This window comes from Canis lupus, chromosome 21 (genome assembly GCF_048164855.1).
Source record: "Canis lupus baileyi chromosome 21, mCanLup2.hap1, whole genome shotgun sequence".
Lineage (NCBI taxonomy): Eukaryota > Metazoa > Chordata > Mammalia > Carnivora > Canidae > Canis > Canis lupus.
The window spans coordinates 41,850,495-41,876,931 of NC_132858.1; the positions used below are offsets into that span (position 1 = coordinate 41,850,495).

General features: G+C 47.9%; 1 protein-coding gene and 1 long non-coding RNA gene across 8 annotated transcripts in view; one reads left to right on the top strand and one right to left on the bottom strand.

The window, feature by feature from the left end:
• The window catches only part of ATXN7L1 (ataxin 7 like 1), a 245,291-nt gene extending 223,285 nt beyond the window's left edge, over positions 1 to 22,006 (bottom strand). For 6 of the 7 annotated variants that reach the window (XR_012014177.1, XM_072791529.1, XM_072791528.1 and 3 more), the window contains exons 1-2: positions 21,675 to 22,006; positions 21,072 to 21,140 (exon numbers count right to left, since the gene is read on the bottom strand). Coding sequence is in view for 6 of the 7 variants with exons in the window: in XM_072791529.1 (XP_072647630.1) it covers positions 21,072 to 21,140; positions 21,675 to 21,855 (250 nt within the window). In the remaining variant the exon portion in view is untranslated. The remainder of the gene's footprint in view (positions 1 to 21,071; positions 21,141 to 21,674) is intronic. The other variant, XM_072791527.1, reaches the window with a different exon arrangement.
• Positions 22,007 to 22,432: 426 nt separating this feature from the next.
• The window catches only part of LOC140613521 (uncharacterized), a 32,145-nt gene continuing 28,140 nt past the window's right edge, over positions 22,433 to 26,437 (top strand). Inside the window, exon 1 of the long non-coding RNA XR_012014517.1 lies at positions 22,433 to 22,570. This is a non-coding gene — a long non-coding RNA (uncharacterized lncRNA). The remainder of the gene's footprint in view (positions 22,571 to 26,437) is intronic.

Consider the following 26,437-nt stretch of genomic DNA (forward strand, 5'->3'; position numbering starts at 1 on the left):
GCTGGGCGGGGTGATGTGACTCCTGGGACTGCAGGAGGCCTAGCATTGACCCTGATGAACAGGTGCAGAACAAGTATGGGACTTCTGTTCTCAAACATCTCCGTCTCCTGTCTATTCTCAGAACAGGGGTTTGTGACCTCTGGGGCTTGTGTGTTGCAAAGCCACCCTCATTTGCCTGCAGGAGGGCCCCTTACTCGGGAGGTCCCCGGGCTCCCCTGCTGGCTCCGCAGGCAGGCCCTGTGCATGCCCTCAGTGAGAGCCCGGAGTGCAGGGTGAGCTCTGGGGCCAGATCCAGGGGAGCCCGGGGAGAAAGAGAGCTGATGCCAAAGGAGGCAGAAGGCCAGTCTCCACCCCCGAAACACCTCATTCAGATCCCACTCCTTCCTGGTGCCCCCTTCCTTCTAGACCCATCCTTCACCTGGAACTTCCCAATTCACCTTCCCACAACACTTCCTGCCCTTTGCTCTCAAATTCTGGCCCATTTTTTGCTCATCCTGTAATTTATGCAGACCCAGCAGCTAACCTGCAGAAGCCCCTGGACTTAGACCTGTCCCCTCTGCCAGGCAATAACCGCTGCCGTCTCCTCGCTGTCAACAGTGTGCCAGCTCGTGAGATAGCCCTCCTGTGACCGTCACTGTTGTCAGAACAAGCAGGCGGGGGCCCAGAGAGGTGAGGCTGCTCGCCCAAAGTCACACAGCCTTCAGGCAGCAGGGCCAAGACGTCAGTTAAGGTCTGAACGCAAAGCCTGTGTTCTTCCTTCACCACTAAGCTCCTCTGCCGGCGACTATGCACAGGGATGAGATTCAAGGTGGCTTCTCCATCCAGCATACCGTGTTACCTGTCTGTATCTCCGCAGGTCTTCAGGTAAAAGCTTGAATACAATCTTGTCAGCACAGCTAGATTTTAAAGTGGTTCCACTACCAAGGCTTCTCCCTGGCGCTCTACCCCAATTCAGTGACAGATCTTCCTCAAAGGAGATTTAAAAGGGTCATGAAACCCTAACTCCAAAATCAACCCCTAAAGCAATGCACACATTCCCTCCTTGCTTGGCTCCCCGTTCCGCGTAGCTCACACCGTGGTCACACCTGGGCACATGTGTGTCTTCCCCATGAGCTCTAAATTTCTTTAAGTTCCACTTCTTTTTGAAAGGGGGAGGAAGTGCTATACCTTCGAGGATCTCAGGAAAGCCATAAAACTGCTCCCAGAAAAAGTGTGTGCACACAAAACATGCCCTCCAAGAGTCTTCATGCAACCGGAGGGCTTTCACATCATGAGCCAAGCGTCACTACTCAGTGTCCCTCCTGCACCTGGCAGAGGGCTCTGGTCGGGTGGTGCTAAATAATTTGATTAAGGAGGGGCACCTGCGTTGAGTGTCTGACTCTTGATCTCAGCTGAGGTTCTGATCTCAGGGTTGGGAGATCCAGCCCCATGTTGGGCTCCGTGCTGGGCATGGAGCCTACTTAAAAATTTTTTTTCTTAAAAGGTATAAAAAAAGAACAATTCTATGAAGGAAAAATGCCACCACCTCTTTCTCCTCCTGCCACCATCTTTGGTCAGAAAGAATGTAGCCGTTCACTTTATGACACTTCTATGGGGAGCTTTCCCTGTTTCTCCCTCCTGAGGTCTCTGTACCATCCACCTTCCCTTGTCCTCTGTGAAGCTCCACCACCATCTTGTTCTAGGTCCTGAGCCTTCAAGTCTGCCCTCTGGCCTGCTTACTCTGGCCTCAACGTCTGTGTCCCCCTAAATGAACATGTTGAATCCTAATGCCCAATGGGATGGTGTTAGGAGGTGGGGCCTTTAGGAGATGATCTGGTCACGAGGGACAAGCCCTCATCAATGGGATTAGGGCTCTCATAAAAAAGAAACACCCTCCTCCCCCAAGCTCCCTTACCCCTTCTGCCATGTGGAGGACAGAATGAGAAGTCTGTGACCCAGAAAAGGATTCTCACCAGAACCCGACCACGCTGGTGTCCTGATCTTGGACTTCTGGCCTCCAGAACTGTGGGAAACGGATGTTTGTTGTTTATAAGCCAACCAGCCTGTAGTGTTTCATTACAGAGCCCAAATGCATCAGAACTGCCCTGTACCTCTCCTCCCCGCTGACAGATTTTGCTGGCTCTGTGCACTGGGAGCTGCTGGCCCTACTCTCTCTCCCAGATGAAGCCCAGCAGACTTCGCCCCTGTAACTACCCGAGGCTGCCCTTATTTCTGGCAGAGGGAGACCCAATCCCAGGAACCCTAAGGCAGTTAGTTCAGCCCTTCGCACCGGCCTCAGCCCAGCAAGTGTCTCCCTATGCCCAGGAAGCAAAAGCACCACTTGTGCTCTGGCCTTCTAGATTTTCAGTCTTGGGGGGGCTCCTCTAGGTAGTAAAGTGTCCTTGTGCAAATTAGGAAAAGGTGCCCTCTCTGGACAGATGCAGCCCGGAGAGTGTACAGTTCCTCTGACCCCTTGGCTGCCATGCCTGGAGGGGGCCACAGAGTTCCTGGCAGCTTTGACCAAGGGATGTGCCTGAGCTGAGTTACACTGGAAGGGCCGAGGAATCATCCCAGACAAACTGATTCCTCCATCTGGCTCCATCTAACACCCACGTCCAGAGCAGCACAACTCACAGTGGCCACAAGAGGTGGACAGCCCAAGGGTCCGTCAGTGGAGAAATGCACAAACAGAATGTGGTAGATGCACACAATGCAATCTTATCCATTCCTGGAAAGGAAAGAAATCCCGATCTATGTCACAATAGGGATGACCTTTGAGGACATTAGGTTATGTGAAATAAGCCGGTCACAAAAGGACAAATACTGTAGGATTCCACTTATCTAGGTACTTAGACTAGGTAAATTCATAGAGACAGTAGAGGTTACCAGGGCTGAGGGGAGGTAAGCATGGGAAGTTATTGTTTTTTTGTTTGTTTGTTTGTTTTTATTTATGATGGTCACACAGAGAGAGAGAGAGAGAGAGAGGCAGAGACACAGGCAGAGGGAGAAGCAGGCTCCATGCACTGGGAGCCCGACGTGGGGTTTGATCCTGGGTCTCCAGGATCGCGCCCTGGGCTAAAGGCAGGCGCTAAACCGCTGCACCACCCAGGGATCCCGGGAACTTATTGTTTAACGGGTGCAGAGTTCCTGTTTGGGATAACGGAAAACTTCTGGAGATGGCTAGTGGTAACAGCTGCACAGCACTGTGCGTGTACCTAGTGCACCGAACTGAACACATTGAAATGGTTAAAATAGTAAATATTGTTTATTTTTTAAAGTTTAAGAATTAAATCTGCTTTTATTGTGGTTTAAAAAAAAAGAAAAGGAAGCACGCCTGAGTTTACCTCACTTTGAAAAGACAGGAGGATTTATTCTACTTCCCCAATGAGCTTGACACAACCAGAACATTGCCCCCAATTCCGAACTCCCAGGTGCACACACCTCCACAGGAGATCTCAACCTGCCAACTACCTTTGGACACGTGGCAGGTTGAGACCCCACCGGATGAAAGGTGCCACATCAAGGTGCCCATCTCCTCCACCCACAGACCCCAGCCCTGCAGGCAGCTGGTTTTTTCAGGCAGGCCTCGGCCGCCAGGCCTGTTCTGGGTAGGCATAAACTGCCATCCTGTTATAAATCCTTCCCCACAAAGCACTGGAGACTGGTCCTCTCGCTGTGCCAAGAAGGCTTTCTCTGACCATCTGTAATCCATTCAGAGGCAACCGGCAGGAAATGGCAGCAAGGAAAACCCAGCGCCGCTCAACTGGTGGGACCCACCTCTCCTCTGGCTCACAGGGCCGGCAACAGGAAGTTGGCCCTTCTCGGGACACAGAACATCTGTGGGAGTTCTGGAAGCTGTGGGGCGGCTGTCAGGGGCTACACGGGTTCGAGACAGATGCTCACAAAATTTGGTAAAGGAACGCATGCTGCACTGAGTTTCTAAATCTGCTCTGAAGAGAAAACTCATTTGAAAACCCAAAACAATCCCAGATCCTAAAAGGGGGAAAAATTATATGAAAACTAACCTCAAAAATGCTGTCTTCTGATTTCTGTGGACAATGAGACCACAATTTCAAGTAGTTCAAATCCTCTTGCTGTGGCTCCCCCTCCAATCTGGTATTGTCAGCTGCTTCTTCCCTACTAGTGACAGTTTTATTTTCTGGCACTAAAAGCAGAAGCCCTCAAAGCTTTGCAGTGGTGAGCTGGATCCAGCCTGGACGTGTGCAAGAGCTTATTGTTCAATTTTCAGGAATCTGGTGAGCCAGTTATTGAATTATTAAAAATTATATAAGCTTACAATTAAATGTGTTATAGATCTTAAGAAAAATATTGAAATTTATCAGTTCCTATTTATCTTGCTGCTTTTACTATTATTTATGCTTTCAGCATAGGTTGACTACTTTTTCTAAAAAAGGCCAGGGAGTAAAGGTTTTAGGTTTTCAGTGTCCCTCTCAGTCACTCCTCTCTGTCATTAAAGGGCCAAAGGGACCAGAGCAAGATGTAAATGAATGAGTGTGATTGCATTCTAATAAAACTTTATTTACGAAAACAGGTGGCAGGCTAGATTTCAATGATAGGCCATAGGTTGCTAACTGCTGCTCTTAAAAGTTATTTACATCTATTGTATCCGTGTGGTGGAAGCCTTGTATCACTGTTGTTTGGATACATACCTCTTCCCAACTCTTGAGTTCAGTGACTGCACGATAGCCTAAAATATGGTGGTGGGAATTTACACCACGGAAATTATCAAATGCTACAAATCAGGGCTGGATTCCTTTTTTTTTTTTTTTTTTTTTGGTCATCTAAATATAAGTGATGGAGAAAATGATTCAAAAGTATACATGTCTATAGCTGTATTGTGAATAGCACAAAAAAATGAGGACATATTCTCTCAGTACTTGAAAACTATTATCCAATTCAGCAAGGAAGTCACTCATCACCAACAATCGAGTGAAGTTCCAACATATGTCTTTGTTCTTTCACTTTCATCTTACCCGCTGACTTACATGAGAATACCAACCCAACACTTATGTCAGAGCTACACTTGTTTGTCAAGTTTGATCTCAGGTTGGCTGGGGATCCAAGGGTTTAGTAAAAATCAACAAAAGCATTCTGTGAGAATCAACTGACTATATGAAATTCGTAATAAAGAGCATCAAATATTTTATTATTTGTAAATTGTACGCGAAACAGCCTCCCATCAGTAACATGTATAATAAACATAGGTGTACGTGCACATTTATTCAGAGAGCAAGTTGTGAAACATTTACTAGCACAGCACTTGCGATTGTGATGGAAAAGAATCTACAGATTAACTGGGCAGCAGGACCTAAAAGGGTGTGTGTGTGTGTGTTTGTGTAAGAGAGAGAACAACCCCTCCCCCAAAACACTGAATGCAAAAAGCAAAAGACACAGACATGACCAAGCCAAAAATGAGTATGTTTCCTGAAAATTCTACATCATAAAAACCTGAACTGTGTTGGATATGGAGTAAGTGTACAACTGAAATAGATGATGAGCAGTTTCTCCTCGGTATTAATGGCAGGCCCAAGGCTCTCCATAACTCCTTTTCCTAAAAGTGACTTTCTGGGGGAACTCACAGCCCTGACCAGGGCTTTCCTTGTGCTGTTCCGTCCCTGTAGAGTGCCCCAGTGTCCAAATCCTATCCCTGATGGAGCAGTCATTCATTCATCCATCTATCCTTCAAATATTAACAGGCTCCTACTATACGCCCTTCACTGTGCTCCTGATAGAACCACAAACCAAACAGCCCCTGCAGGCCAAAGGTCATGCAGACAGCTGACTGGAATCTTCCTTCCCTGAGTGCCCGGGGAACTCAGGCCACATTTCACACTCTAGGTGGTCAATGTTTCCAGCCCACTGCATGGCCAAGTTCCAGAGTTCCTGGAAGGCAGGGACCAAGGTTTTTGTACCTTTATATCCTGCACAGAGTCCTACCCAGCGCCTGGGCATTTGGTCACTCCCTAGTGAATCCATGATCCAGGATGCATTGCTGTAGCTCCATAACCTCATAACTCATCCTTTACCATTTAATTTCAGCTGTTTGCCAGGCCCAGGTTAAACACTGGGCTTCAACTGAAAGGTAGGAGAAAGATTATTTTAGCTGTAATCATCTCCTTCCTTCTCCAAATTAAAAAAAGAGGGTCACAAGTGTGTGGGATCATGTTACTCAACGTTTGTAAACTCATGCTCTGTCAACCAAGATGTGGTCACACTTTACTTCTGAGGTTTGCACTGCAAAGCTCAGTCTATCTAGAATTTCCTATTGATTTTGGGTCTCTGCACTACTCATGCATCCTATTGAAATGCTGCTGTGCCCAGTCCTTGCTCTGGTTCCTTCTTTGCTTGAATCATGGGTGTTTAACTCCTTACTCTGAAAATTGGTAATTAGAGGGGAAAACATTACTTTGCCTTTTTTTTTTTTTTTTTTTTTACCTTGCCTTTTTAGGCAGAATTTATTTTTATTTATTTATTTATTTATTTTTAGGCATAATTTAAAATGTAACCCCCACTGATGAGAAACAGGTCTTCTTTATAGAAGAATGTCAGCCAATAAATGTAGATAAAATGACAGAATTTGAATACGACCGTTCTACAACTCCCAAAGAAGTGATCCAGGCAAGGATTATCAACGGATGCCAAGCCAGTTCCATGAAATTTCTTATCAGGGAACTGGGCATTCACTTGGTGCCAAAGCACACCCACAGAATGACATGCCAATTGCAGAAGGCAAAGAGCATTGCAATGGAGAGAGGTGGGCACCGCCTCACCAAGTGACCAATACCTGATTATGGGGTGCCCTGACATCGGGAGATGCCTAATGAAGTGCTCAGAATCACCTGGGATGCATTCTTGCCAAAATGTAGAGGCTAAATTTGAGGCTTTAGCTCTAACTTCTGCTATGAGGGAAAAACAAGGCATAGAAAATAAGATAAATGACACCATGAGCAGTGAACTAACAGAATGTGAAGCATTTTAAATGGCAATGTTTTATAGATGTATACACAAAAATACACACATAAACACACATACCAATACACACACATATGGGGGGCACTATTCTAGATTAAAACTGATTAAAACCAAATGTAATACATGAACCTTGATAGAATCTGGCTGTATACATTAAAAAACAGCTAAGAAAAAAGCAGCTATAAAGGTTTTTGGGACAATAACAGGAGAAATATGAATATGAACTGGATATTAGGTGCTATTAGGAGATTACCATGAGTTTTCTAAATGTGATACCAGTATTATGATCATACAGGAGGATGCCTTTTTTTTTAATGGGATGTTCGCTATGGTATTTACAGGTGAAGTGTCACGCTGTCTGCGACATATTTCCAAATGGCTCAGCAAAAACACACATACATATTTATAATAAGATGAGGTTCTGAGAACTTAAGTTAGTAGTAGCCCAAGGTTACACAATCAAGATGTGTCAAAATGATAAATATTTTGAGGTGAAGTGCCATGGTATGTACAACTTATTTCCAAATGCCATAGAAATATACATCTTTATAAGAAAGCATGATAAAATGTGCACTAGTGTTTAACTCTAAGTGGTGCTTATATGAAGGACCATAGCACTATTATTTTGGTTTTTTTTTGTATGTGTGAACATTTTAATATTAATAAAAGCGCAAAAAAAGAAAGAAGGGTCCAGGATTGGGGTTACATCAAACCTAAACTGAGAAACTTCAAGCTGCACAGAGGTTATCTGTGACTTTGGGCCCAAATTATAGCAACTTTTCTACTGAATTTTCACTACTGAAGGAGGGACACATGGGGAATCCCTAAGCTGAGCTGGGCCTTCTTACATTCTTGCTCCAAACATCCACTTGAACAGAAACTTTAGGAGTCCTGCCAATTCTTAGAATCTCAACAACTTTAAAATATCAGGTGATAAATCAAAGAAACTTGTAAGTCATCCCCAGACTACTTTTAAAAATGAAAGCATAAGTGTGGAATTGTTTAAAGGATACAGAGTTTCAGTTTTATAAGATGACAGGAGTTCTGGAGGGCTGGTTGCACAACATGAATGTACTTAACACGACTGAACTGGACCCTTACAAATGATTAAGGTGGTTAAATTCTTTGCTATTTGTATGTAATTGCAGTTTTAAAAACAGGAAAGGAAGAGAAGAAATTAAAATACAGGTACATCAAGACCAGTACCTGAAAAACAAACTGTATGCAGGGTGCCTGGGTGGCTCAGTGGATGAGGGTCTGCCTTCGGCTCAAGTCATGCTCCCAGGGTCCCAGGATCGAGTCCCGCATCGGGCTCCCCTCAGAGAGCCTGCTTCTCCCTCTGCCTGTGCTTCTGCCTCTCACTGTGTCTCTCATGAATAAATAAATAAAATCTTAAAAAAAAAAAAAAAAAAAACAACCAGCAAACTTGATGTGTCGCAGAAATGGAGGACTCTGTTGCTTGAAATATCTGAGGAAGGAAAAAGGGAATGTATGGCCCCTCCTCCCTCAGCAGGTCAACAACGGAATGGTTTGCTCGAATATGGAATGGTCTGGTTGACTATGGAATGGCCATAAGTGTAAGACTAGGGTCAAAGTACATGGTGGGTACAGCCAGCGGAGGTCTGGGCTGTGCAGCCTGAGAGGCTCGGGGAGGCTTCTCGGAGAGAGAACATGGCCTGGGCCCTGCAGCATGAGAAGCAGTCACTAGGGGGGAAGGCTCTAGAAGCAAAGGACCGAGGCAGAGATGGGGGCTGGGAAGGAGCATGGCTCATTGGAGGCTGTGAGGGGCAAGTCACCTGTGGCATTGGGAGGGGCGAGGTGGGGAAGGACCCAGAATGCTCTATTAGCTGTGGTCACTGGGGGAGTGATGGAGGGTTTTCACTTGAGGAACAACCTGATAAAACGTGACTTTTTAGGAGATTAATTTTGAAGTGGTATGCAGGAAGACGGAGTCAGGGACACCAATTAAGCAGCTATTATACAAAAAAAAAAAAAAAAAAAACTACAAGGCAGGCCTGCCTGGGGTGGGGGCAGGGAGAGTCGAAAGAAATGGAGAGGGGCAGAGACTCACTCGTAGGACAAGAGCGGGAGGGTAGGAGGAACGGGAGGTTCTTAGGACAGTGGAGAAGGGGAGACACAGCGGAGGCTCTGCGCCTGCCTGGGGAGTCTCGGGGTGCTGAAGGACACCCGTGGGGGCTGCGAAGGGAGCCCTCTGTGGAGAGGAGGCCGGGCCTGGAGGCAGGCCTACCAGAGTCACCACACAGGGGACATCTGCGGGGTGAGCGGGGAGCCAGGTTCGCCTGACACAGAGCAGACTCTGGAGGGAGAGGCAGACAGGACACGAGGTGCTGACTGAAGAGGTGTAGAGGTGGGTGCCACCAAAACTTTGGCAAATAAAGCATAATTCCCAAAACGCTCTAGGGCAGTCTACTGTGCAATGAAATCTCCAATAATTCCATTTGGAAAGCAAATAGCTTCCTAATCTGTTTAAGGTTGGATCTACTTACTGGGTTTGCATAAAACTGAACGTATCTTTATTCTCAATTGTCTCCTGCCGTTAAGTGTTTGGCCCGAGCCTCTGACGGTGGCAGGACTCATCTGAATTCCCATGTTCTCTTTCAGCCTTGCCCTGCTTCTCAAAGGATGGTGAGGAAGGCCACGATGGTCAAGGGCAAGGATGCAGCACGAAGAAACAGAAGAGGCCCGGAGTCTGGGGACGGGGCTAACAGGGCTGTCGTTGGTGGACGGAGCCAAATAGAGTCAACCTCACCCAAATGGGACCAGTTTCGCTTTCTGGTGTTTCTCTTTCTTCCAGCCAGTCTGGGGCAGACTCTGTCACGTGTGGAAGGTGCTCCATCCCACACGTTCTTGGCCCCTGCTGAGAGGGACAGAATCACCCACCAGCAGACCAAGGGGCCTGGGGCCTATCAAAGGTCACCTGAAACCCCACGCTGATGAGGTGACCAAGCAGGAGAGGGGACAGCTCTTCTGATGTCAAGAGCTCTTCTGATCTGTGAAACCACTGAGAGCAAGTGAGAGAGACAGAGACAGAGACAGACAGGCAAAGAGAAACACCAGCTCCACCGGGACCAGCCGGTCATCGTGGGCAAAAGGCTAAGTGCCCAGGGTAATGAAGAGTATGTATAGTCCAAAGCCACAGAACCAAACGTGACCATGTCGCCCTGACCCTGGCCTCATGCCTTTCTCAGCTGCTCCAGTCCCCTCAGAGCCAGTGACAACAAGGGTGTGAGTGTGGCTGAGGAAGGCAGAGGTCTTTCACACCCACTTAGCAGGCACATCACCCATCAAAAGGACACCTTGGAGGTGGTGGGTACTGAAAAGCCATCTTCCTTCCATCATCCAAAGCAGTGCACCCTTCATGGAAACACTAACAACAGAGTAACTACAGAGCAGCCTAGAAGATGTTCAAAAGGGGGAGGGGGGGAAGAAAGAGAGAAATCATCACTGTAGAGAGATGCCCCTGGAGTTGCTTGGCAACCATCTTTGCTATCACCTTCTCCCAAAAAGGCACAGTTTGAGTCAGCTCCTGAGATTTCCCTGGGGCCAGGACTCCGACCACAGAGGCCGGGGAGCTGGGCCTTTGAGGGAAGGGGGGCAGCGTTTCACTGGGGTGGGGAACCGTGGGGCCCTCTCTGCAGGCGTACCCACATGAGGGGAAAGGAAACTGGAACCAGTTTGCTTAAAGGACACGCTCTCCATTGTGGGGCTGGTCCCAGGGTGAGGCTAGGGAGGCACCTCCTGAAATGTGTGTCCTGGGGGTCCTGCCTGCCTCACCTTAGTCCTAACCCAGGCAAACCTGTGACCTAGTGCTTGAATCTGGAATCAGCCTATCTCTGGGTTCAAATCCCAGCTCTACTACTTCTCAGCCGTATCACCTTGGGCAAATCACTTAACCTCTCTGAGCCCCAGTTTCCAGTCTTTAAAATGGGGTGGATAATAGGAATTACCTCATAGTGTGGTCATAAGGATGAAATGAAAAAATGCACACTTAGCTCTGTGCCTGGCATCCAGTCAATGCCCAGTAAATGGCAGCAAGGATTGTCGTTTTTAAAGACACATAAGCAGCTCCCTAGAACCTCTTAAACCAGACTTATGGAGTCAGAATCTCTAGGAGTGGTCCCGTGTTTTTGTCTTTAAAGAGCTTCGCAAGGGATTCTCAAGGTGGGCAGAGTGGAAAGCCACTTCTCATAGCCAATAAACAGTGGTTCAGAAGTTCTGGTGAACAGCAGAGCCACCTGGAGAGCCTGTTTAAAATGCACATTCCTGAGCTCTACTCCCAGTCCTTCTGAGTCAGTACGACCACAGCCTGGGAGGCTAAGGACCTAGGGATTCTGATGCAGGGTCCCTAGAATGACCATACTTTGAAAAACTGAAACTGGTTCACTCAGAAAACTAGTAGCACAGGGATCAGTCCAACTCCCTTTGATCTTATTCCCAGCATCCTCAAAGAGCCAGGGACTAACCAAAAGATGCCTAGCAAACCCTAGGCACGTTCATGGAGCAGTCCTTTTTGCCTCGCCCCCAGAAGGGGCAGCTCTGCCAAGGCAAAGACGAGGACCCAAATGCCTGATAAAAGCAACAACTTCGTAACGAGAGCTTACATTATTGAGTACCTGCTGTATGCCAGGTAGTATCTCATTTATTTTCACAACAACCCCGAGAGCATATTCCTATTCTGAAAAAGAGAAAATTAGAGGTTCAGAGAAGTATCTTACTCCACAGCTAGTAATAAGGAGCACAGGCAAGATTTAAGTAACGCTCCGCAGAACTTCCCAGTCTGCAATGCCAGTGCACTTCAGTGCTAAAATATACATAACATAAAATTTGCCACTTTAACCATTTTTAAGTGTACAGTTCAGTGGCATTAAGTATATTCACACGGCCTCGTAACTGTCACCACCATCCATCTCTAGAACTTATTCATCTCTCCCAACTGGAGCTCTGCGCCCATTAAACACTAAGTCTCCCTTTCTCTGCCCTCTCCCCAGCCCCTGGCAACCACGGTTCTACTATCTCTATGAATTTAGACTACTCTACGAATCTCACATAAGTGGAATATACAGTATCAGCCTGTTTGTGCCCAATATACTCTTAAAAAGAGCCAGATTCCTCCTTGATCTGATAGGACCAAACTAGGCATGTGTCTCAATTACCTTTATACCCTGGTTAGCAGCTTCAGTTTGTGGGGGCCTGCCTCCCCACGCCCAGTCCAGGGATCCATGACCCAGGCATCCATGACTGGTGCACTGGGGCAGGGCAGCTCCCCAGCTCCAGCCAGAGAATCACATTTTGCTCCATCCAACAGATACCCTGCTAAGTACTTCCATGCTCAAAGAACCCACCACGGAGTCATTTTTATCTTCCCCACTCTGGTGACCTGGTACCACTCTGTCCTGCTCTAATGAGTACTTATTTGGCTTCCTTTTTTATTTAAGCACCTGATCCTTTAAAGTTGGCAGTGGGACTGTGTCATGAAACCACAGGTACAGGGATAAAGCATCTACATAAAAACAAAAGCTTTCCTCCAGCTTCACGTAGAGGCAACTGGGGTGAGCCAAGGTTAGCCCCTCTACGGTAAGGGTCCTCAGCCTCAGCCCACTTGCAGGAAGGGATTTCCCAGCCTCTCATCATTAGTTCAAGTGCCTCAGGGTCCCAAGCCAGGTCCGTTTGGCTGACGTGGCCAATCCTAATTCTGCCACAGGAGAGAATGAGAGAAAGCCAGCCAAGCAGCATTAGCTGGAGCGCATCACCGACACAACGTTGCACCAAGAGTTTTAGGAGCAAGAAATGTGGAACACAGTCCTGGACATTTGGTTTCCACAACTGGACAAAGGCCAACCCAGTGGCTAACCGTCTCCCCCTCCATTACGGCTATGTTGGATTATTAGTCACAACTGGATTCCCAGTGTGGGGGAATTAGCATTCCCCCTAATGCACCTCACAGATTCCCCCTGTGGGGTGAGACGGGAGAGAGGACTCCCAAGAGCTGCATGTCCCCTGCCGCCCTCTTCACTTCTCTTCTCCCTGGAGGTGCCTTGGCTCAAGGCAACCTCTCGGTGTGGTGCTGTGCTAGCCTGGGGTAGGGCCAATGCGGTCAGTGAGCAGTGCTCCTCTTACCCTCCACTGCAGTCCGTCTTGCTCTCTGTGGTACAGGGGGCCCTTCAGCCTCACCTTCATGTTCTCAGAACCTCCCAGTAGTGTCTTGTTCACAAATAGTTGTTAGTTGTTCTTATGAGGAGGAGTGGAGTCAGGAAGGACGCATGCCACCATATTGGCGACCTCATTCTTATTGCACTAAAGGATCCTTGCTTGCAGATGTAAGCACCAGGCTAGCTCAGCCTGTGGGGTTCATGGGTAAAAGGGATTTGGGACAGGGCCTCACTGTGTCTGCCACTACCACTTTATGTCTACTTCTGAAGGATGTCATGAATGAAATCAAGCGTCATGAAAGAAAGGTTAGCCCAAAGGATAGAAACACAACGTACGCAGAAAACCATGCAGAAATCTCATCTACCTCATTTTTCTAAATCACTTCAGAAAGCAGAGGCAGCCAGCCCGAGAACCACCGGCTGCAGTGAACATGGCCTTATGGTCCTAAAGAATGCCACAGACCACTTGGGGATACAGGTCAGAAGTCCTCAGCAATCAGACCTCCTCTGCCCATCCTATCTCCTAATCTTTAACATGGAAATCCTGAAACCAGCTGCGTGGCTCTCCATCATGTGCATCCCCATTTCAGACAAATCCCCTGGGTAATCAAACTGCACAGGAAGCCGGTTGTATTTCCAGCTTGACTTTAAATATAAACTAAAATCCTGAATGCTTCACCATGGTGCTTTTGACATCAGGGGCCACCATACAGTAAATGCCATCATTATCAGAATTGGCGCCTTGGGGTCTTCCCCTACCCACGGGGAGGGAGGGCTGGGCCACCCAGAATTAGGATAGGACCTGAATCTCACTACTGGCACCATTTATGACAGAATGGAGCTGGAGGTTTGGAGGAGTCATCTTGGAAATCTTTGGAGGGGAGCTTCTTGAGGGAGGGAGTCCTCTTTCTTTAGGTCCTCCTAAATGCAGCTCAGTGCCGGGGCCAGTCCCAGCTCCATATACACCTGCTGAGTATTCACTGTGGTTGACTCACTGCCATGTAGGCTCCAGACGTAGACAAACAGTAGGAGAATATTTCTGTGAACATCTTAGTCTCTAGCCTCCCCTTTCACCAGCGATTCTCCCTCAGGGTGATTGTGCCCCACCCCCAGTGTAACTTTGGCAATGTCTAGAGACGTTTTTGGGAGAGGAGCCACTGGACTCTACTGGTAGAGGCAGGAATGCTGCTAAATAGTCTGCAATGCACAGGACAGTCCCTCACCACAAAGAAGTAGTGCCATTCTAGAACATTCTATATTCTTTCACACTTTGGGCCTTCACACATGTTGCTTCCTTTAACTCCATCCTGGCCAGCTCTGCACATGGAAACTTCCATTCGTCCTCTAGGTTTTGGCGTACATAAAGTTTCCTCAGGAAGGCCTTTCTTGAGCCCCTAATGCAAGTTATGTCTCTCCAACATGGCTTTCGACGGCACCCTGATTTTCCCTTTCAGAGCAATCACCAAAGTCACCATGACTTCTTAAATGTCCACCTTTGCTGCTAGGATGGAAGTGCCATGAGGCAGAGGCTGTGCTTTTTCACGGCTGTCTCCCTAGGCCTGGCCCCGTGCTCGCACACTGTGAGAGCTCATGCAGTCTCAAATGCATGACGGGGGCCAGGGAAGCAGGAGGGGCTATTAAACACTAAGCAAGACACTCAGAGGCTTACATTACCATCCCATGATGCAGGCACCAAAAAAGCAAATGTGGTAGCTCCTTAGGAGCTGATATGGACCACTCCGTAAGATGAGCGGTCACGGCGAGACACTACACAGTACCTATAGGATGCCATCGTCCAGGTGGGGGAAGCGAGAAGAAAAAACTGTGTATGAATCTACTGGAAGCAACAAGGCATGAGGGGAGGGACAAGGGAGACTTCCTTTACATCGTATACCCTTTTGGATTTCATAACCTGTGAACATTATTTTTTTTTTAAGATTTTATTTATTATTCATGAGAGACAGAGAGAGAGAGGCAGAGACACAGGCAGAGGGAGAAGCAGGCTCCATGCAGGGAGCCCGACATGGGACTTGATCCTGAGTCTCCAGGATCAGGCCCTGGGCTGAAGGCGGCGCTAAATCACTGAGCCACCTGGGCTGCCCACCTGTGAACATTATTAAAGAAAATAAGAAGTATTTAAATGGCTGTATGTGTATAAAAGTCTATTAGAGATCTTCTAGAGATTAAAAAAAATTCTTGGGGCCCCTGGGTGGCTCAGTCAGTTAAGCGTCTGCCTTCGGCTCAGGTCATGATCCTGGGGTCCTGGGATCGAGTCCTACACTGGGCTCCCTGCTCAGTGGGGAGTCTGCTTCTCCCTCTCCCTCTGCCCCTCCCCGCTGCTCATGCTCTCACTCTCTCAAATAAATAAATAAAATATTTTTTTAAAAAATCATTCTTTAGAATGACATATGATGAGAACCCAGCACAGTGAACTGTGCTTAGAAGCCAAATTCACATACAGCGTTTCGAATTGTGCCCACCCGAACTTCCTGTTTTGGAAGGAACCAGAGCCACATTTTCTCCACATGAAGACCCGGGCACATGGAAATGCTTGTATGTATGAAGAAATACTCATTTTAGAAGCTTTATGTTTTCCAAACTAGATGGCTTTGAAAATGCTTCCTCTCTCAGCTTCAGGGTCTTGGTCCTTGCAGCACCACCCCCAGCCCCCCGCCATCAGTTGGAGGCAACGACAAAGCTTATTCACTCTCCAAGTCTTTCTCTTCCTTTCCAGCTTGCCTCCCTACCACCTGGAGGCCACTCCATCTCTCCTGTCCTTTCATCCCAAACTCTGGGCGAGACAAGAGAGATAATAATGAAACGCCAAAGCGAACAAATGCTGCTGCTTGTTAGCAAAAGGGGAGGTTGTAGGGAAAATGGACAAGGAAGTTGAAATTAATGGCAAAAATGAAGTTTATCTGTGTAATCTGTGGACCTGTAATCTGTGGTGTCTTCTCATCTCCTATTAGCATAGATACGGAGTTGTCTGTATAATGACAAAGGGAAGCCGCCTGCAGATTCCCATAAATCTCTACTACTTGTCGCTGGCCTCCCTGGCTTGGCTTCTAAGAACACTTCACTCTTCCAGGTCAGCTATCATCTTTGCCCCCAATATGCTCCCATCCAGGCACAATTGCAAGGCTCCTGAACCTAAGCTGAACATGTTCCCATGTTCCTGGCTTCTTCCTATATTCCAGCCCAACTCTGCCAGCATCTCAGGGGAGAGTTGCAAACTCTTATAGTCGTGGCAAGATCTTACTGGCCCCAGAACAATTTCCAACTTGGAAGCATTCCACAAGTTCACCTCCATCAAGTCAAAACATCTGGGAACATTAAAACACAGACAAAAGCCCAAAGTAACCAGTGTAGGCTTCCAAAAGACCCAAACAAGGATCTCCTGAGCACTTTCTTGTCTCAGTGACCAGATAAAACAAGTTACCGATCGATCATTTTTAAAATTATTGTTTACATCTCATCAGTCCCCAGAGAGAACTCTGTAAACCCTTCTTAGCCATAGGCCCCAAACTGCCTAAGTACTTTTTTCTGGCTCCTGATAAAAGTTATCAATGACTACATGTTAACTGAACTCTACTAAACACATGGACATCCTAGAAATCGGTTTTTAAAAAATCATTAGCTTTATAAAATTATAACATGGTTTACTCTAAAAATGAAATTACTGATACAGTATCTCTCATTCGTCATTGGGAAGTTGAAAAGCCTAGTTAACTTTAATAATAAAGTTTTCTAGAACTAGTTTCATTAAGAAATGATAATGATAATCATAGTAACAGTTAAAAAATGAATAAAGGCAAACATTAAGTGCTTACTGTACACTGGAAGCACTTTTGTACTATCTCATTCAATCCTTATAACCCTGTTACCATCTCTATTTTATATAGATCTCGGCACTTATGAGCCATATGCACCCTGCTCCCGATTTATGAATTGACATCCTTAAAAAAAGTTCAGGTGAAGCAATGAGAAAAGAAGACCATCCTTCTAAATCACAGAGCTTTTTCCCAATTAGCTGGAAAAAAGGCTTCAGATAAATCTACGAAGCTAGAGAGAGAAAATTATTTTAAAAGGTTAGCTAGATGAATGGCCTTCCTTAGAATTTTCTATCATAGATGAATTTCACATCTTAGATGAGACTAATAAGGTTTCCAGGACCTCCTTCTTAGGGAATCTCAGTGTCTCATTGGTCCAGGCTGACTGAGGTCCACTTACTCTCCACTTTGGGGGAACACATACGCCTGGGTTTTGAACTCAGTGCTCCCAGTCCTAAAGGCCCCACATTCTTCACAAATGATTTGCTTATGCGGGAGATGCAGTGAAGTTTGCCACCAAGAGGTTATAAATTGAGGAAATAGTCCGGTTTGTAGTAGTTTAAGATATTTTTAATGTGAGGGCCTCATTTTGTTGTTGTTTCTTTAAAAACAGCCTGTGTGTTTTTGTGTACGTGTTATGGTTTTGTGTACGGCTGGATCTCAAATAGGGGTACATTCAGTAGACAAAGTCAGGTTCGGTAGCTTCAAAGGGACCCTAGGGGATGTGTAAACCCACTCCCTTACTTTACACATGAGAGAAGAGGCCCAGAGAAGGGAACCGAAGTTCCCAAGGTCATACAGGGGAAGCTGCCCTGGAGCCCACTCTCCTGCTCCCTTCATGCTCTAGGCTGCCCTTGGCGTAACCCCACACCACCCCATCCAAGCATGGAGTTCAAGACGCCTTCTGAACCCAGGTGATGACCTGGAAAGGTTCACGGCTGTTTGTCAAATTCTTCTTGCCTGTGATTTTCGCTAACTTTGGAGGAAATAACACGAATGCGAAGAATTCACTGAAGAAATTCTGAAGCATTCGGTTAATGTTTCATATTGATATAGGTGGAAGACTGAAGCCACCAAAGGTGAAAAGAATGAGGAATGAAGAAGGGAGCACATTCCAAAGTCGGGCTATTCTAAACACCTGCAAGTCCTTTCTGTGTCTTTGGAGGCTGTGGCCAGAGAGAGGCAGAAGCCAAAATATCTCCTTTGGCATTTCCAGCCTAACCTTCCTCCCTGAGTTGCATCTATAAAACATCCTATCACAACAACGGTCACAGCAGCGTTATTCACTACAGCCAAAAGGTGGAAACAAGCCAAATGCCCATCAACAGATGGCTGGATAAATAAAACTCGGTCCATACACACCATGGAATATTATTTAGCCCTAAAAAGGAAAAAAAATTCTGACATCTGCTACAACGTGGATGAACGATAAAGCTGCTATGCTAAGTGACATAGGCCAGACACAAAGGGACAAATACTGCATTTGAGAGAGAGAGAGGGAGAGAAAGGGGAAGAGAGAGAGAGAGGATCTAAAATAGGCATCACAGAGACAGTAGACCAGAGGTTTTCAGGGCTGGGGGAGGAGCTAGGGGCGTTATTGTATAATGGCTACAGTGTTCCTACAGCTCAGGAAATCTATAGTGATGACAGCTGTACAGCATTGGAAATGTACCTAGCACCACTGAATTATGTATTCTTTAAAATGGTTAAAACGGTAAATATTTCTTTTACGACTTAAAACATATTAAAATGTGGATTGCGTTCCTTCATTTCTCACTTGGAATTCCTAACTCATTCGCTGCCATTAAAGCCCAAACTTCTTTTCAAGACCTGCTAACTGCCAACAGCAACATGGCCCATCTCTGCATCCCACACATGTGGAGAAACACAATCACACCTGGGTCACTTTGTGTCCTGGAGACCCATCCACAAACACATATCCATCTTGAGGCCACTCACAAGGGGACTCCGACAAGAAGACCCACAGCTAGACTAATGCAACCAGTGTTTCTGGACACCCTGACAACCAAACATACCGACACAGAGTCCCAGCAGGACCCTAGATTCCTCACCATGGAAGGGGAGGTGGGTGGGGGGAGAATAGATATTTACTACTGTATCCTTCCTCTACCTATGAAGAAAACTGCATGCACCTACCAGGAAGACCTTTGGGGATTGCTAACCCAAGCTTGCTCCATCAGGCCCATGAACAAAGAGATTTCAGCCCATACATGGCTATTTGGTGAACTCGGCAATTGCATGTTACACCGAACAGTGGGTGTCCTTAATGCAAACGCATATAATTAGGAGCTAAATCTTTGTACCTTTACAGGACAAAGGCTATAATAAGCAGGATGTACCACTTGTGACTTCTGAGGAAAGGAGAGCTTTTTCATTTTTCCTTAAAAGAATCTATTTCTCATGAGGCAAAGAGAATCTGAGAACAGGAGTCTTTTGAGACGGAAGCAGGGAGGAGGGTGCCGAACATGAGTTTTGTGCAGTATAGTCAGAACTTGTCGCCCAGGCCTGAGAGGTGCCAACCGGTACCATACCATGACCTCTACTCAACTTATTTAAAGGTTTTCACAACCTCATCCTCTGTTGTGGAAACCTTTCCATTGCCTGTAGTCTGACAACAACAGAGTTCCACAAGCTCTTAAAGATCTGAAGAGTTTGTAAAGAAAAACAATTTCCAGTGATGCCTTCCGTTGCCGACACACGTGGACATTTAGCGCCAATAAGCTGCCACTTGTAAGAAGTCCACTCGACATCGTTCCCTTGTGCATCCTAAAGGCACATGGCAGGATCACACTAAGATATTTAGAGGCAAACATCTCTAGAATAAGGTTTCATTCCCAAAGTGATTAATTAGCAGGAACACTATGCTAGAGATCTGTCCTTGAATATGCATGCATTTTAACCTCCATGCTATTTTTTCTAAAGCACAAATTTTCCTCTCGCTGCATGATGGTCAGGAAATCCCTGGGCACAGAAAACCGACTGTCTTAGGTGGTGATCCACAAAATGAGTTCCGTCTTTCCAAGTCGGTTTTAACTGCCTTACAGGGTGATATCCTGGTTTACGAGAGAGACCATCCTTTGGAGTCCAAATGGCCTTCCCCTCATTCGTTTAGGATGAGCCATACTCCCACGGCCTAGTTATGGCTGAACTCCGCTAACACTTCCCACCAACCTCTTCTGCCCCCCTCACGCCTTCCTCCCACCTCAATTTCAGCCAACCATGTTTACAAGACACTAGTTAGTAAATCCCAATTCACATGAACCCATCCGTTTGTTCAGCAGAAAGTGGCCTCTGGAGTTCCTCCATGTGAAGCCCATAGACCAGAGTTACATATGGCAGGCCTGCAAACGCGAACAGGATATGATTTATTTATGACGACCATGTGTGTTTGATGCCCAGTTCCAGCAGGCTGTGGCTTCCCTCCCCTGCCTCCGTCTGGGATGACCTATCTGCTCACTGTGTCCCATTTCAGGTACTATATTATTTCCATGCTGGGGACACAGGGATGTGCAACCGGCTGGGGGCCCCGCACACAGATGCCCCTGGCCCTGCCCGCCATTCAACAATCTGTGGCCAAACAGAAAGTGGGCCGAATGTGACTTGCTGCAAAGATCTGCCATGTACAATGGTTTTGGGGGGAGAGTGGAGAAGTAGTTGCCAGAATGACTGACCATGTGGGGCTCATTAAACTGTTGTATATTTACCCACAAGGAAGGCTGGGATGCAGGTGAAGGGAGCTCTGCTCCTCATTTCAAAGATTTCAAGCCACCCCCCTGCCCCCAGCACCACCATTTGGCAGTGATGCTCCAAAGGTAAATGGCAGATAGGCATCAGGAGGTCCAAAGGTGGACTCCACTTAAGTGCTGTAAACTTCTGCCTTCCACAGTCTCCCCCCTTCCCCCCCAGTTGTATTTATACTTTGAAAGAAGTTAACATGAGGCAGTAGTCACCTGGGCGTGCTCGGTTTTTGACAAGGCTTAGTCACTCTGTACCCAGCAGAACAATTCACATTATAGTCGAAATCCTGTGAAGACTCTGCCACACATGCTAACACTAAAATACCAGTAGCTCCACTTACCTTCTTTATTAAGCCTCATAACCTCCCTGCTTTTTCCACCCTCTTTTCCAGCCTCTTCTAAATCTACATCTGCAGATGAAAAAGAAAAGGAGAAAAGAAAATGAGGAGAAAAAAAAAAAAAAAAGATCAAAAAGGGGGGGAAAAGCCAAAGTCAAGGAGGGTGGGGGGGAGGGAGAGTGTTTATTTGCAAACAGATCGATAGAAATACTGTACATGAAAATCTCTCAAAAATTGACAATGCAACATTTTCTCCCAAGTCCGGATTGCCATCTACCTGGCCCAGATAGGTACCAAAAAAACTATGCAAGCAGCAACAGAGTAGCCTTTTAAACAGATCCACCGTGGGGCTGTGAAAGCCCACCCCGCGGGCTGCCACGGGGAGCCCGGCACAGACAGACAGACAGACAGCCAGCCCCGGCAGCAGGGCCTCTCTCTGTGCATTGATGATCTGTCTCTGTGTGTATTTATTTAGGGAGAGAGGGAGAAGCATGGACGACACCGGGGGCCACTCTCTCTCTCACACACACACTTTTTCCCAGTGGCTCTAGGTGAATGGAAAGGTTACAGGATAATAAAAGGAGGAGGAGGCGGTGGGGTTCTTACTGTCGGAGCAGTGTAATTTGGCGGCGTCGATCCAGGAGGACCAGGGCTTGCCCAGAAACGCCTCCGGACTGGGCACTTTGCGATCCAGTGTCGCCATTGCTCTTCCTTCTTGTTGCTTTTTCCCTGTTCCTTCGGCAGCAGCAGCCGAGAGACACGGGATTCGAGAACGCTCCGACGTCATCTTCGGAACGTTCCGACATTGAGTGCTCTGAAAGGGGGAGGGCGGGAGGGAGGAGGAGGGGAGGGCGGCAGGGGGGCGGGGGGAGGAGCCCGAGCCCGAGCCCGAGCCGGAGCCGGAGCCCGAGCCCGAGCCCGAGCCCGAGCCCGAGCCGGAGCCCGAGCAGGCGCTGGGGGCGCGGCCGCGGGGGGCAGCAGAGAGGCGCCTGCAGCTCGCCGCCCGCCCGCCCGCCGGGGAGGGGAGGGGAGGGGAGGGGAGGGGCCGTCTCCGGAGGAGGGGAGGGGCTGCAGGGGGAGGGGAGGGGCCGCCAGGGAGGGGCGGGGCCGCTGGGGGAGGGGCGGGGCGGGGCCGCCGGGGAGGGGCGGGGCGGGGCCGCCGGGGGAGGGGCGGGGCGGGGCCGCCGGGGGAGGGGAGGGGCGGGGCGGGGCCGCCGGGGAGGGGAGGGGCGGGGCGGCGCGCCAGGCCCCGGCGGCGGCGGTGCGCGCGGGCGCGGGGATGCTGCGCCCGGTCACCGCCGGCACCGCCTTCTCGCGCGCCCGGAGGCCCGAGCCGGGGTCGGAGGGGCCGCGGCGCGCAGACCGAGCGGGGCGGGGGCGGGGGCGGGGGCGGGGGCCGGCCGGGGAGAGGCACGACCCCGCCGAGCGGCCTCCAGACGACGGAAAGTTTCCGCACGCCGCCCTTGCAGCGCCCTGCCCTCGCCGGCTCGCTGTGGTCCACGGTGAGGCGCCCCCGCGGAGACCCCCGCCGCCGCGGTCCGCTGGGTGTACGGGTGGGCGGGGAGCCGGACGGGCTCTCCCCCTCCGAGCATCCGCCTCCCCCGCTCCTGCAGCCCGGGGCGTGTGGGGGGTGGAGGGGAGCCGGACAGGTTAGCCCCAAGAGCATCCCAAGCCGGGAGGCGACCCTGGTGGTGACCAGCTCCCGGCTCTCCTCCCACTCCCTTCACCCTTTCTTTCCTGTCACGGTGGACCTGGGGACCGTGGGGGGGGGGGGTCCGCGGATGCCTTTGGGAGCTGAGACCAATGGGTGGATGGAAGTGGTGCTTAAAAGAAAAAGAAGCAGGCGAGTCAGGGGCCATCTCAGGCGGCGGGACCTTGCAAAGCCCAAAACTCAGGGTCGCGGTGTCCCCGGACGCGCGGCGCGCGGTGCGTGTCTCGGGTTCTGCGGGAACCACGGCGCAGCCCCTGCTCCAGGGCCACGGTGGCGGGAGGGCACCCTCAGCGCTCGGAGCGGGCTGCTTGCTGGGCCCAGCCCTGGAGCAGTTTCCAGCGCTCCCTGCCGTGATTCCAGGGTGGCTCCATCAGCGACCTGCGCCTGCAACCTCCGGCCGGGAATCTGACTCCCGGGAGCACTCCAGGCTTAACTGCGCTAGCCAGCTAGAAAGGAAGCGTTAGATGTCCTCTGCATTTTGGGTGTTTGGTGCATTAATTGAGATTTCTCCTCCTCTCCCTAGGGGTAGGCAAGAAAGGCCTTAAAAGTTCTGGTATCTCGTTCTCTTTCTCTCTCTCTCTGAATCCTTTCGTTTACTAGGAATTACCTAAAATATATGGGCACTCCCTCACAATCAATGTCTTTTTTATTTTCCCCAGTACCCTTTTCGTTCTTACCACTTTTGTTTCTGCCCAGTGGCCGAAGCACACTGATTTGAAGTTGCTCTGGACTGTCCTGGCTATGCCATCTATCTAATGCCTCTACACTTGGCATCCTGTGCCTCAAAGCCAGGGTTAGGATGAGCAATGAAGGAGGAGCTATGGACTGGTCTTCAGTTGTGATGTTTGTGTGGATAGGCTTGTGTTTTGTCAGACCCAGACAAGTTTGATTTGCCTCTGCTGTCTTTGGAAGGGTTTCTCCATAGGGACCACTACTAAGTGGCTAACATGCCGGCAAGTGGAGAATTCTCATTTTAAGAGTTGGTGCTATTAACAGATATTTATTACTTTTTGATTTCTTATGATATGCTAGACAATGTGCTTGACATTTCCTTCCAAATATCCATCCATCCATCCATCCATACATCCATCCATCTTTTCAACCAATATTGCCTGTCACCGACTAGTGCCGTCAACAGAGGAAGACAAACGAGACTTAGCCCAGTATGGAGAAGCAGTCTGGTGGTCTCTATGGAAGAAGGAAGGTGTGAAACTTATCAACTCCTTGGAAAAACAAGTACACAGTGACTGGCCAGGGCAGTGAATAGTATGGTCTCTCAGAGTTGTGCCTACCTATACAGGGAACTAAAATCTAGTTTGGAATGACCCGAAAATGTGTCACAGAGAAGATAGGATTTGCTCTGCACCTTAGAGATTGGGGAAGATGTATCATGGTAAGGTGAAGACTGATCTTGTGAGCTGCCCTATGGAGAGGCACAGGTAGCAGGGAACTGGGGAGGCCTCTGGCCAACAGAGAGGAACTGAGGTCCTTGGTCCAACAGCCCATGAGGTGCGGTCAATAGCCACGTGACTGAGAACATTCTTTTCTCTAGTCAAGCCTTGAGATGAGACCACAGCCCTGGCCCACGTATGTGAGAGACCTTGGAGCAGAGACACCCCGTTAAGTCATGCCTGGATTCCCTTCCCCCTTCCCCCTGTAAACTATGAGAGTAAACTATTGGTGTTTGCTGTTTTAGATTGATAAATTCTGGGATAACTTGTTACATGAGAATACATAACTGATACAGAATGGTTTGTGTATAAAGTGATGAGATAACAAAACAACATTGTCTGAGCAATGCTCCTTGTTCCTCTTTTGAACTTCCTGTGAGCTGTGAATCATCCTTGCCAGCTCAGTGGGACTGGTTTACTCCAGAATCTCCTACATGCCAAGTTTTGTAATTTACCTTTATCCCTGGGCATTCAAATTTTTGCTATTTAAACTCAATCACTACTTTATGGAAAGAATTCATCAAGGACAAGGTCATGATGTAACTGTTGGGAACAAGTCTTTACTGATAGCAACGCTATCACATTGGTGTCCTTACAACCCTGCCCTCCTTGAGGTGTGTAGAGAGTAAAGTGATCAAGGGACTCAAGCCCAAAGGTTAGGACCTGCCAGAAAATTCTCCTCTCTCAGGAACCATTTTCGATAATCTAAGAAACCAAAGGAAGCTTATCATCCAGAGGAGTCAGGGCATCTCAGTCTCAGAGAAACAAGGCAACAGTCCAGTATTTTAATATTAGTTTACTCTCCCAGCCAAATCTCTCAAGTAGAGATTATTTCTACACAGCATCCTGAAGCTGGTGGGACAGCCTAAATATTATTCCCTTCTAGCTGGGAGCATTTGAGTTTGTAACATAGTAAAGTATGGGCTGGAACCAAAAAGTGGGTTAGCATCTCTACAAAACAGACAGATGTTGGAGCCATTCATTGCCTGTTTAACTGATAACCAGAACGCGTATACATTACTGCAGTTAGACTTCTGGAGTATAATTGCGGTTTCCACCCTCGGCTTTGCAGTGATTCCACCGACTCTAGAGATAATAACACCAACTTTGTGAAACTCTAACCCACCTGTGACTTAGTAACTGGAGAACATGGCTGTCAATTAAATTATACCACTGGGAGCCAGAGAAGGCAGGAAGTATTGCTCATCACGCTACTAGACTTTTACACTTGACTTTTGATGAAAACTGAGGTCAACGTGGTGCATATATAGTATTATATACATGTCTAGACTTACATATCAACTATACATATGGCAGATTTATTGCAGACTTGAATTCCTTTTGGTAGTAAAGAGTTACAAAGATTGCTAGTGGCAACAAGAATCTTATACATTCTTAATAGGTATAAACAGACCTGCCAAACAGTCATTTAAAGCATATTAATATAACGTCTATGTGATAAAACTGCCTAGCAAAGGTATAACACCTTCTTCCCTTCATGATTAACTTTTGGGAAGATAAAAAGGGTGTAAATATTTTTATTGTTTTCTTATCTTTCTTAGAAAAATAACAGTGGTTGTTTTAATTAAAAAGGAGACTCTTTCGTAGACCAAATAAAGAAATCAGGTCCACAGAGATGGAAAATACCTCCTTAATCTGAATCACACCTGGTTCTGGAGAGATGTGCATCTAATACGCAGCCTGCATTCACTTAGTCTGATTCATGTGCTGTTTTACCTCATTATTGAAAAGAGAAGAGGTAATATTAGCTCTCTCATTTGAGGATATTAAGCTCCCGCTGGGGTCGAGGCACTGTGTGTGCACCCTACTTCCTACCTAGACGGTTGTTGGGAGCTCCCCGGAGGCGAGGAGGAGAGAATGACATTCCATTAGAATGAGGCATCCCTGGAATTGTTTGATGTTCTTTGTCTTAATTGAATCCATCTATCCCATCTGCCACTCTTCTCCTGAAATTTATTTCCCTAACCCCCTCTCTCTGAGAATTGTAATTTTGGGGGAAATTTGCTACATACGTTGTTACCTTTTCTAAGAGCTCACCGCATCTGGAGGGCAGGTGTGCTGTCTCCCTCGCCTTGCTAGACAGGGTTGCCTGCCTCTTCCCTGCCCCTCACATGCTGCTGGATCAAAGGGGACTGGGATAAAAGACCCCCAGTAGCAAGTGGAGTAGGAATTCCAGGCTCTGGGTT